Genomic DNA, 12362 nt, shown 5'->3' with positions numbered 1-12362 from the left:
GACAAGACACTTCATTTTAAAAAAATGTGTTTATACTAGTCTAGAAAAGAAAAGATACTAGTATAGACAATGGAGATGGGCAACTCTCAGTGGTTAAAGTGGTGTGTCATGTTCTGGGACCATGGGGAACTGCACCTTAATTCTAACAGCCCTGATCCCAGCCCAAAAGTCAGGGTATTCCCTTTTTGTTTTGAAAGAAGTCCCATCCAAACTAAAAAAAAAAAGAGTCCATTGGCTGAAAATTTGGGGAAATAGCCCATAGTGGTCATCTGGAGGCTTTGGAGGGTCCTGTGAATCATTCTGGGGTGGCAGGGACCTGGGGAGATAGCATGGTGTGGTGCTTGGATCATTGGACTATGACTCTGGAGACCAGGGTTTAAATCCCCACTTGGCCATGGATGGAAGCCCACTTTTCTAAAAATCTTTTTAAAGTGTATGTTTTACATTGTATTTATTTTATTGGTTTCATTTATATGATGCCTTTCTCCCGGAGTGGGACCCAAAGTGGCTCCCAAAAGAAGTTAGTTAAAACTTGGCAATACAGTGATGAACAATTAAAATCATCACATTTAGAATATTTAGTGGTCTGACTATCACTCTGGAGACCAGGGTTCAGTTCCCCACTCAGACATGTGAACCCACTGGATGACCTTGGGGAAGTCACAATCTCTCAGCCTCAGGGGAAGGCAATGGCAAACCTCCTCTGAACAAATCATGCCAGGAAAACTGAACAATAGGTTTGCGTTAGGGTTTCTATAAGTTGCAAATGACTTGAAGGTACATAACAAGAGGAGAGACAAGCTCCATGTGCTCTAAGATGGTCAACTGTTTATTCAGTGTTTATTCAGTGTTTAAAAAGCCCAACGTATTTCAGCCACACTAGGCCTTCAGGGGCTGAAAATAAATGTAATTACCATTAAAATAAATGTTTAAAAAGATAGGACAGCACTCATCAAAATTTTTCTTATAAATCTTATCAAAGTTATGATAAGAGAGAAATCACTGGAGTTGTAAACACTCTCCAAATTACAGGACCATAGGGATAAAGGGACCAGATAGTACAGCATTTCTGTATATATACATATTCCAGATGACAATGGAAGGGAGTTTGAGAGGGTGGGAGCAGCCACTAAGAAGGCAGTCTCTTGTGTCTTCACCAAATGAGCCTGTGATGGTGGCAGGACCAAGAGAAAGCCTTTCCCTGTAGACATTAGGGCTCTTGCATGTCTGTATAGGGAGATAGTCTCAGTCTAAACTGTATAGCGCTTTATAGGTCATGACCAGCACTTGCCTGGAAACAATCTGGCAGCCTGTGAATCTCTTTTAACAAGGAAGTTAATACGATTAATTGTTTAATTCAGTCTTAATGTTGATTGTTTTGTATGTTTCTAATTATATTGTAACCATTTTAAATTGTAAGCTGCATCGAGCCCCAATCTGAGAGAAAGGACAGGATATAAAGAAAGTTAATAAGACTTATAATAATAACCAGAAAACTTGTCCCACATGCATTCAAGCTGCCAACTCTGTTGTAGGCTGCACCCACACTGCAGGAATAGTCCGGTTTGACACCACATTAACTGCCATGGTTCAATGCAATGTAGTTCTGGGAACTGCAGTTTGTTTTAGCACCAGAGCTCTCTAATAGAGAAAGCTAAATGTCTCACAAAACCACAGTTCCCAGAATTCCATAGCATTGACCCATGACAGTTAAAGTGGTCTCAAACTGTATTGTTTCCCCAGTGCAGATGCAGCCTTAGGTACACAGTACTCATTATGTGTGGCATGCGCCTGCCGTGTACCACACACCCAGCCAGTTGCTTGGTAAAACATCCAGTTCCTAAGAGAAATTTGCCTGTTATTATAATAACTCCTAAGCTACTTCTGCCTAAAGGAAAATCTAGTCTGGAAGTGTATGAATGGTGTCAAACAGTATGACCCAAATGGATGGCACATAATGACTTCTAAAGAATATTGTGTCTGCAGCAAAATATGGAGTGGAAATCTATGGAATATTTAATGAATAAATATTTTGTGCCGACATGATGCTTCTCCAGTAGTTTATGATTCAGGCAGAAAGCAATAAACAAAGGAGCCACCTTCAGGGTTTGTTTAGGCTTTAAATTAAACTAATTTAATCAACTCCTGCAGTCAAGCTTGATATTGGTTTATTTCTCTGTGCTGCACTGTATTCAAAGCTTACGGGGGGTGTTCTCCCACTCCTCCTTCAGGTTTTGAATTAAAATGCTGGGTTTGTGTTTGGGTTTTTAAAATGTTTGGAGAGCTTGGGAACAATTGTTCATTTAATTGCTTTTCCCAGAGTGAGTTTGTTGGCTTTAGAGATCAATTTTTGATTATAGTGGGATGAAGTCTGCTAAGGAAATTGATTGGATCGCTTAGTTGCAATGGGAGAAAGAGAACTTTTTCATGGTAAATGAAAAGTACTCCATCTGGTACCCCAAAGACATTGGGGCTGTCACCTAGCCACAGTATGTAGAGAGATCTTGTAGCACCTTAGAGACTTGCTGAAAGAAAGAAGTTGGCAGTTTGAGCTTTCGCAGACTTAACTCTACTTCCAAATGCATCTGGGGAAGTAGACTCAAGTCTACAAATACTCATGCTGCCAACTTCTTTCTTTAGTTAGTCCCTAAGGTGCTACAGGATTTTTCTTCACACTAATTCTACAGACAAAAAAACCCAAATCTTTGAAACCTAGCCACAGTGGTTCTCCAGATGTTTTGGACTTCTGCTCCCAGAAGTCCCAGCTAACATGGCCAATGGCTAAGGCTTCTGGGAATTAAAATCCAAAACATCTAGAAGGCCAGCAGTTGGGAACAATTAACCTAGTAAATGCACCTAAGGAGGGCATTACAAACATGGTGTGCCACCACTGCAAAGGCCCTGTTCAGTCAATACAAATGTGTGATTCTTGAGCTTTTAACCCCATCTTGGATAGCTTGGACTAAAACTCTCAGAATCCCTGACCATTGGCCATCTTGGTTGGAACTTCTGGTAGGTGAAGACCAATATATCATGTTTTTAATAATGTTGATGTTTCATTCTTTTTTAACTTTTGTAAACTGAAGTTTTAGTTGGATCTTTTTAAAAGTTATTGTAAACCGTCTTGGATCCTGTTTTGGGAGAAAGATGGGATATAAGTACAATCAATCAATTTGGAAAGCCAGATATTGACACAATATTGGTATAGACTGGAGTGGGCAAAACGCAGCCCATGAGCCATATGTGGCACCCAGGAGAGGCCTTCAAAAAAGAAGTGTGGCAGGAATTGCAGAGACATATATACCTGATGGAAAATCTAATAGCAAATTTGTAAAAAGATTGGGGACTAGTTCAGGATTACCTGCACTATAGATACGGTGAACCAATTGATTGACAGATTCAAAGATTGAGTATTAACTATCCAAGGTGAACATAATGATATGGCAGAGAAGATTAACCAAAAAAGTGTGGAAAGATAAAAGAAATAAATGTATGTGTGTGTGTGTGTTAACACACCAGGCATGTATACTTTGTTTCTTTTCCTTTTATTGATTGTTTCTGAAAGAAAGGCATATTTTGGAGAATAAGAATTTAGGCTGATGCCTCAATATATTGGGAAGCGCGTGTCTGATTGTTTGTTCAGATTTACATGTATTGATGTATGTTATATATGATGTTATATTATAGTACGGGTGGATGAGGGTGAGAAAGTGGACAAGGGGAGGAAATGTTTTGTTTGTTGTAAAATTATCTGTTTATTGTATATTTGATAATGTATATCAAAACATATATATATATATATATATATATATATATATATATATATGATCTGATCAGGAAGTAATTTCCTGTTGCTTTGTATAAATGGTGCAGGGCCCCCCCAAAATGTGTCAGAAATGGCTGCACATGCCTTTGGAGACCAGTTTGCACCCCATTCAGCCATGGAAACCCATTGGGTGACCTTGGGCAAGTCATATTTTCTCATCCTCTGAGAAAGGCAAAGGCAAACCCCCTCTGAACAAATCTTGCCAAGAAAACTCTGTAGTAGCCATAAGTCAGAAATGACTTAAAAGCACACAGCAGCAACAAGTAGAAATTTCAGCAGATGTTGCTTCTTATGTGGTTCCATGGCAATTAGAAAGAGGCAATATATGTGATGTGGAAAAAAGACAAAGTCACAGAATGTTGAAAAAAGAGATGCTTTTATTCTCGAAAATAGCCCATTGGGTTTCGGCTGGAAATACTGTGATGATGTTATTCAGGGGATTACAACTTTAACATCCACCTGCGAGGGTTTTAAAATGTCTCCAAGGTTTAAGTTTAGTAACTGTTTTCTACACAAAACTATCTACACAAGCATGAAGGGTGTGGGAGCCATCTCCAGATTACATTCTGGCAACTGCATATCCTCTCCATGTGAGAGGATATTTTGAATTGTCATCCTCATAGCAGGATACAGATGGATGGTGCCTGTAATAAAATAAAGAGGTTGGGATTTATGGACCACTAAGAATGAATAAGTGTCACACCGGGATGGAGTGAAACCTCTTTTAATGAAATGACCCTGTGCTATGTTTATGAAAATATCTATCTAACCAACACCAACTTTATTATAATGGGGAAGTTACATCAGGGGGGAACGAAGGAGGTGGTGATGGTGGCTGTAGCCAGAAGGGAGATTTACTGTGTCATCTCAATTTATAGGGCACAACATTCATATGGATGGCCAGGGGAAATACATAAAGTTAAGTACATGCAACTTTATAAGGTAAATCAATATGGACAAGCTTCTTTCTGTCATGGCCCTCCTTCACTCAAAGAGTGAAAGAATTTGTATCAGAAGCTGAATGACAGCCCCTCTTCTTTTTCCTCTTTCTTTCTGACATCCCCTTTTCTCTGACACATTAATTTTGATTAATGGACAAGCCAAGGAAATCTTTAACTATTTCAATGCCTTTCTTACCGACTTTAAAGTTGTGTAAATAGTCTGTTGTCATTATTTTTATCTTCTTAATATGTAGCTGTAACACTGCTTTTGCACTTTCTTCCTTAATGTTCATCAGTAGACATTCCAAATCTTTTCTATTCTCTGCAAGTAACTTGGCATCATCTGCACAGCTTAAATTCTTGATGTTCCTTCCCTCAATTTTGACACCTGCTTCCTCTGAGTCTAATTCTGCTTTCTGTATGATATGTTCTGCATATAAATTAAAGAGATAAGGTAATAAAATGCAGTCTTGTCTGACCATCTTGCCATCTGCTTCTGTGGTGAGAATATACTTGAACCATGGCCATATTGATAGAGTTTTCCTTGAGTCTTATTGATGCTATTTGGTCAAGTTTCATATTGCATGTCCTGACTGTTTTCGCTACAGCTTTCCTCACTATTAATGCCACCCCATTTCTTCATTGATTGTCATTTCCAGAGTAAATCACTCTGTAATTATCTGATTGAAAATGACCCATTCCTGACCACTTTAGCTCTCTTACATCAAGTATGGCTATGCATATTTTTGCCATTTCTTGTTTAACAATTTCCAGCTTTCCCCAGTTCTGCTCCTAGATATCAGATTCCTTCTTTAAATGTTTGTTTTAGTATTTTAAAAAATTGGATTTACAACAATAAGAGCAAAGAGAAAGGTGAGAAAAGAAAAAGATTATATTCATCCCTCCATATTTGCAGCTTTGATTATTCACGGATTTGGTTAATATGTTTTCTCTAGGAATATCTAGGTCCTCCAGTGCAATGCTGTGGTGAACTTTAACTAAAAGTTGCACTGAGAGACCTAGAGATTCCTAGAGAGAATGCTCCACTAAGCATTTGTAGCTCTTCCACCGCAATTCTGTGGTCAGTGTTTGTCGGACATTGACCACAGAGTTGCACTGGAGGACCTAGAGATTCCTAGAGAGGTGTCCTCTCAGGTAAAAACATGGTGTTTTTGTTATTTGTGGTTTTTCCACATTCACAGGGGTCTTGTGCTCCTAACCCTAGTGAATATGGAGGGACAAGTGTAGTATATTTTAGCTGAAAGCTCTGACAGTAACTAGGCATTAGAGAAGCGTTTTAGCCTTTTAGAATGTGGATGGGGAGCCCATACAAAAGCCAGGAAACCATCAGATTATGGTGTTATAGGGAAGAGCATGAGTGCATTTAGAAAATTGTAAAGGCCTGAATTCATCCCCAGGGTTTGGGGTTCCTGTCCTCTTGTTTAAGATATTTGAAACAATCACACCACTTTTTAACATCAAGATCCTTTGTCTTATTTCAGTTGCTAAGAGGATAAAAGTCAAGGAGAATGTTATATAGGATTGGTGAAGCAGTGAGGCTAACTATTTGGAAGTTTCATCATGTCATAGGAGTTGGCAATATTCCTGATTCTAAGATCAGGGTTAGGTAACTAGAGGTACTCAGGAAAATTCCTTTCCAGTTGCAAACAGTCTGAGCTTTTATGTGTGTGTTTTGATGAACTTAAAAAGTTTCTTCCCATTTGAAAAACTAAGTAAGACAAATAGGCTTGGTGAAGCTGTAGGGAGCAAGACTGAATCTGCAGAGGGAAGAAAAGGAGCCATTTATCCACATGAACCCTCCAGCTGCATTTTATTTTAAGGACCATAAATCTGTTAATTCCTCCAGAGACGTTATTCAAAGATAGCATTAGGTAATACTTATGGTTAGTTGTTTCAATTTTTTTTTAAAACAAGCATTGAGTGCAGCCACCTTGTAATTTTGGTGGTTTAAATACAATTTGCACATACTCATAAAACCAGAAATGTAATAACAATAATAATAGACATATTTTCAGGAAGGTTAATTTAATGGAGTGGCACGTGTTAAATTGACCTGAGCCGGGAGCCAAAGTGTGTCTTGCAGGAAAGGAGAAGAGCTAGCTTGTGTTTTGGACTGACCAGGCCAGTAAAGGTTCAATTGGCTATATTGTCTGGGGACAATTTATTTATTTGTTTGTTTGTTTGTTTGTTTATTTATTTATTTTATTACTATTCCACCCTTTCCTTGCGGAATCAAGGTGGATTACAAAGCAAAGGGAGCAAAATACAAAATACTAAATACAAAGCTATATTGAACTCAATATACCTCATGACCATGTGATTGGGAAAAACAGCCCTGGGCAAATAAGCTTATTATCTTTCTCCATGGCTTATTGCAGACTTTCCAGGTTGATGTAGCTACTAGCCAGGTTCTGTTTATGTAGTAAATTTCAACAGAATTTGAAATATTCCTTTTTGGGATTACAGTGGGGAAAGATTCAAGAGCCAGCATGGTGTAGTGGTTAGAGCATAGGGCTGTGGCCGCATCTGCCCAGCAGAGATAATCTGGTTTGCCACCACTTTAACTGCCATGGATCAAGGCTATGAAATTCTAGGAATTGTAGTTTCTTGTGGCATCACAACACCCTACTGTTCCCAGAATTCCACAGCATTGAGCCATGGCAGTTAAAGTGGTGTCAAAACAGATTGTCTCTGCTGTGAGGCTGCAGCCTATGACTCTGGAGACCATGGTTCAAATCCCACCCAGCCATGGAAACCCACTGGGTGACCTTGGGCAAGAAACATTCTCTCAGCCTCAGAGGAAGGCATTGGCAAACCCCTCTCTGAACAAATATTGCCAAACTCCATGATAGGTCCTCCTTAGGGTTGCCATAAGTCAGAAACCACTTGAAGACACCCATCAACAGAGGGATTTTAGTGCATCTAACATGGTGCTTGCGTTATTTGTATCAGTGCTTGAGATCAGCCCTGAACATGATGCCTCAGATAATTTACTAGATTAAATACCAGCTTCAGGCTTCCTTGTTTGAGCCTCAGAAACTCAAACATATTGTTATAAGTTGCATTCAACAGAGCTAGTGGTATAGCTAAACAGGCCACATGTACCAGGTCTTAACTTCATGGGAGTTGCAATGAAGGAGATGCTGCAGTTGCCCAATGGGGAATTGTGATTACCTCTTCAGTTTGAAAAGGCTGACGGGTGTAATGCCATTTCAGGTTGGAGCAAGACCATTCTGGTAACAGAAGGACAACTACCTCCACTTGTATCCCATATCTTGCCTCTTGCTGGCACATGACACTTTTTCCTTAAGAACCAGCTGCATTACAGCGTAATTAAATAGCTAATTTGTAATGGTTCCATTTTGCTGCTTCATTACATCTTGTTTCCTCTTCAGCCTGCAAATGACATGAACTATTGAGTCTTGTTGTTGGTAATGTTTCCAGCCTTTGTCATCTGAAGTTTGATTGATAGATTTGCTGCTAGTTATTAATGTCTCAGCTTTGGTGGAGAGTGTAAATCATGTCTACTTGCTTGTTGGTTTTTTTAAATACGTTCTTATTCATGGAGTGATTTCCAAGGGTTATGTGCTTTGCATTGCACTCTGTGTATAGATTGTGCTCCCCTGATCTCAGCGCCTAAACTTTCTTCTTTGGTCTTTGGAGCAATGGGAAGGAATCTCCAGGCAAGAGCCCTGCCTTGAAAAGTATGTGTATATAGATTTGCCTCATTTGTTACATTTATTTGAATGGCATACTTGAGTGGCTGAAGCTTAGTTGATGATATTACACCAGCTTAAAGGCATCACCAGAGGCTGCCCTTTATAACTTCACATGATAGGTTCACCTTAGGGTTGCAATATTTTGGAAATGTCTTGAAAGCACAACAGCAACAACTTTTAATAATATTGTGCATGCAATAAAGTTTGTATACATTTGAACCATCAGAAAGCAAAGGTATCACTATCTCAACCACCCATGAAAAAAAATTGGTTTTCAGAATATTTCAGAATTCTGGATAAGGAAGACTCAGTTTATATTTTTAATTGTGTTATTAATTTTTTTGTGTTTTAATTGTATTGGTTTTGGAATTGTTACCTTCCCAGAGTTCTGTTCCTTAGTAAAGATAGATATTACCTACCTACTTTCTTTTTTCCTTCCTTCCTTCCTTCTTTTAGGGATATGATTCTGAGTCAGAATCTTTGTTCTTAAGCTAATCATACCTTCATTTACTTTTTTTCAGCGATTAAAGAGAAATACACAGACTGGACAGAGTTTCTCATACATGATTTGACTGGTTCACGGACAGCACCTGCAAATTTATTGGAAGGCGTATGTATTGAGTTAATACATTTTCCTGAGTGCTGTTATGTTTATGATCAAACATTTTTTTAAAAAAAAACCCTACAGTGTAAGGTTACCTGTGTTTTTAACCTATTGAACATAATAATTGAAGCTAGTGAATGTTTTAACATACAGTAATGATCTATTTTATAAGGTCATCACATTCTCAGCAGATGATAATTTAGGCTGATGGAGAAAGAGAGAGGAAGAGAAACCGACCCAGAGTATATCTGCACTACACAATTGCAACATTTTGATACCTGTTTCATGTACATAGCTCCATTCTGTAGAATCCTGGGATTCATGGTTTGATCAGGGGTACTCATAATTTGCTGCCCTATAGCTCCAATATTGTAGTTCAGATGAATGCACCTCGCCAGAATCCCAGAATTCCATAGGAGGCAGCCATGGCAGTTAAAGAGGTGTCAAATTGCTGTGATTTTGCAATGTTGATACCCAGGTTTGGTTTGTGTGTTTCCTTGAATGCATGGATGTAAATCCTCTGCAACTTGTTCAGAAGACTGAATATGATGGGATAGCAGTATTCAGAATAGCTGTCTGGAGCAGAAAAAGCTTAGGGCATGATACTGTCTTACTGTTGCCTAGTCCTGTTCTTGAAGAAGTAGAATAGGAGTTTTGAATGTCCTGTATCAATCCCCCTAACCGCCATATTCAGGACCTATGTTTCCCTTTCTGGTATGCCAAGCAAACTAGACAAATGAATGTGACTGTGGACCATTGTAGATTGATTCAAAGAAAAAGCCACCTTGGGTCCTGAAAAGTGGGATATAAAATAAATAAATAAATAAATAAACAATAAACAAACAAACAAACAAACTTCTAGTGATATAGCTTCTTGGATTTTGCCAGGATTTGCCTGTTGTTGCTGCTGTTGACTCCATGTATATTTGTTCCATTTTGGAGGAAAGCTGTTTATAGCAATTTCTTGGATCTGCACTAGGGCTTCTTCAAAAAGTTTTATTTATCCAAACTGGGCCATGGTTTGCTAAGGTGGTCCTGTGGTTTAAAGGGCAAATTTTATTTTAGCATTACAATGCAAACGTGCCATTTCACTGAAGCACTATAGCAGTATAACTTTAAATTTAAAGAATAAGAGAGGAGAATATATTGTTCCAGCATGTATTAGAATTGAACATAAACCCACCCGAGGAAAGGAGTAAAATGTTGTACCTGGTGTGAGGAATTTCCAAAAAATAGTTCAGGACAACAGTAATAATAATAATAATAATAATAATAATAATAATAATAATAATAATAGTTTATTTATATTTCCTGTCTCTCCCTACGGATCGAGGCAGGATTACAGAGATAAAATTACAATTACAAATGTTGCCTGGACATGCATATCCTGAAAACTACAGCAGCGACTATCTCCTCACACTTTTACCAAACCTGGAGAAGCCCTGTGTAAAGAAATCCCAAAGGAACACAAGCTTGTAGTATTTATGGAGGTTGGAGTTATCAGGGGCTATATGCATATAATATTTAAATGGACCTGTCATAGTTAAGAGGTGGCAAACCTCTCATTTAAGGTCTAACTCTCCTTTTTTTTTTCATTTCTGCATGCAAGAACTGAAAATGTTCTCCCCCTGCCAGGAAAGATTACAAGCATTTTTGCACTGTCCATGATATTTTTCACATTTCAACATTTTTGGTGAAAATTTCACATGGAGGTTTAAGACATTTTTGCTCACAATACATTGCTTTTTTTTTATCCCAAAGTCACCAAAACATTGGGGAAATTGCAGACCTTTTAGCAAAAGCCTACAAAAATCTCAGTAATGCCCCCCCTTTTCCATTCTTTCCCATTCCTCTTTTCTTTCCCTCCCCTCTTTTTCTTTTCTTTTCTTTGGATGAGGTTTCTTGACTTGTCAAGGGGAACAAGGGGAAGAAAGCATGCTAATATTCTTTGCATGCCTAACTCTGGCTGCATTTGCACTACAGAAATAATACAGTTTAACACTTCTTTAACTTTGTTTTTAAGGCTGCACAAAACTGCACTGTTTTGCTGTGCCAAGAGTAACAGCAACAATGTTCCCACAAGTAGTGAGAACTTTCCAAGCACTGCTTTTCTTTCCATTAGTGTTGCCTAAATGACTGGAAACACCAAATTTTGACCACACATGGGATATTGTTGAATATCCATTCCATCCCTAGTCTACAGTTCTATCAGTCTATAAATTCTCCATTTTTATCCTAATGGATCTTCTAGGCCCTATACAGACGGAGCGGAAGCGCTGTCCTAGGGCCAAAACCAGGGCTGGGGAGCGCACAGCAACCGCACGCTTCCCAGCCCTAGTTTGTATGGACAGTGCCATTTTGAAGGTGTGCCGTCCATACACAGCGCGGGACGATGGCATCATGCACGTGCCACCTCCACACGGACCGGTGTGTGATGTCACTGCACCGCTGTGAAACGGAGCTCCTTTTGGGCACACGCTTCATTCCTGCGGCAACTAGATTGCCACAGGAATGAAGCCAGGGAGAAAGGGGCTTTCTCCCGTGGCTGCGCCTGTTGGGGTGTCTGGGGGCATGCAGCCCCAAGGATACTCCTTTTCCAGGCCATAGGGAAACGGCATTTTGCTGCTTCTCTGTGGCCTGGAAAAGCACCAGATTGGGGGCGCAGAGGCTGTCAGTGAGGCTGCCCTGGCCCCAATCCAGTGCAGAAAGGGGCGGCAGAGACCTGCCCCTTTTGGGCTGTCTGTATCGGGCCCTGGTCCCCTTCCTGCTTTTCTAAAATCTCTTTAGCTCTTTCATTTATGGAGCCATAAGGAGTACTATTAGACAATATTCAAACTACTTAGGTTATGATGCCCAAACTTACTTCTTCCTCCTAGTATTATTCTTTCCAACAATTTCCAAGTTTATTTTATTAAATATAAGCAGGGGAATGGTATTTCACTTATAGCCTGCTTTTTATTTATGACATGTTTCCTGATTTTCGACAGTGAAACACATTAATATAACTGAGTGGCAAGTGATAGCATTCAGCTATAATAGATTGTTTTCAAACACCAAAAATGTAGGCAGCTGGAACAGAATGAGATGTTTGTTTTTCCTTGTTGTCTTTCAAAAGCCACTGTTCATAATTATAGTATTTACGTGCTAGTTCATTTCTGTATTTGTTAATTGGAAAGTGCCTGCCAATTTTATGATGAATCTCTCCATTCTCTCGTGTGTTATTAATGTGTTTGTAAATCTTTTTGTTGTCA

At 39.1% G+C, this 12362-nt stretch overlaps 1 protein-coding gene across 4 annotated transcripts in view; it reads left to right on the top strand.

Moving 5' to 3' along the window:
• The window catches only part of LOC149311635 (scm-like with four MBT domains protein 2), an 87891-nt gene that overhangs the window by 23552 nt on the left and 51977 nt on the right, over window positions 1–12362 (top strand). For all 4 annotated transcript variants that reach the window (XM_089527512.1, XM_089527514.1, XM_089527516.1 and 1 more), the window contains one exon: window positions 9029–9117. In XM_089527512.1, the coding sequence (XP_089383638.1) occupies window positions 9029–9117 (89 nt within the window). The remainder of the gene's footprint in view (window positions 1–9028; window positions 9118–12362) is intronic.

This window comes from Sceloporus occidentalis, unplaced genomic scaffold (assembly GCF_023333645.1).
Source record: "Sceloporus occidentalis isolate IW3139 unplaced genomic scaffold, rSceOcc1.0.p SCAF_5, whole genome shotgun sequence".
Lineage (NCBI taxonomy): Eukaryota > Metazoa > Chordata > Lepidosauria > Squamata > Phrynosomatidae > Sceloporus > Sceloporus occidentalis.
The sequence above is the reverse complement of the archived record's forward strand: the minus strand, read 5'-3'. Positions and strand labels throughout refer to the sequence as shown.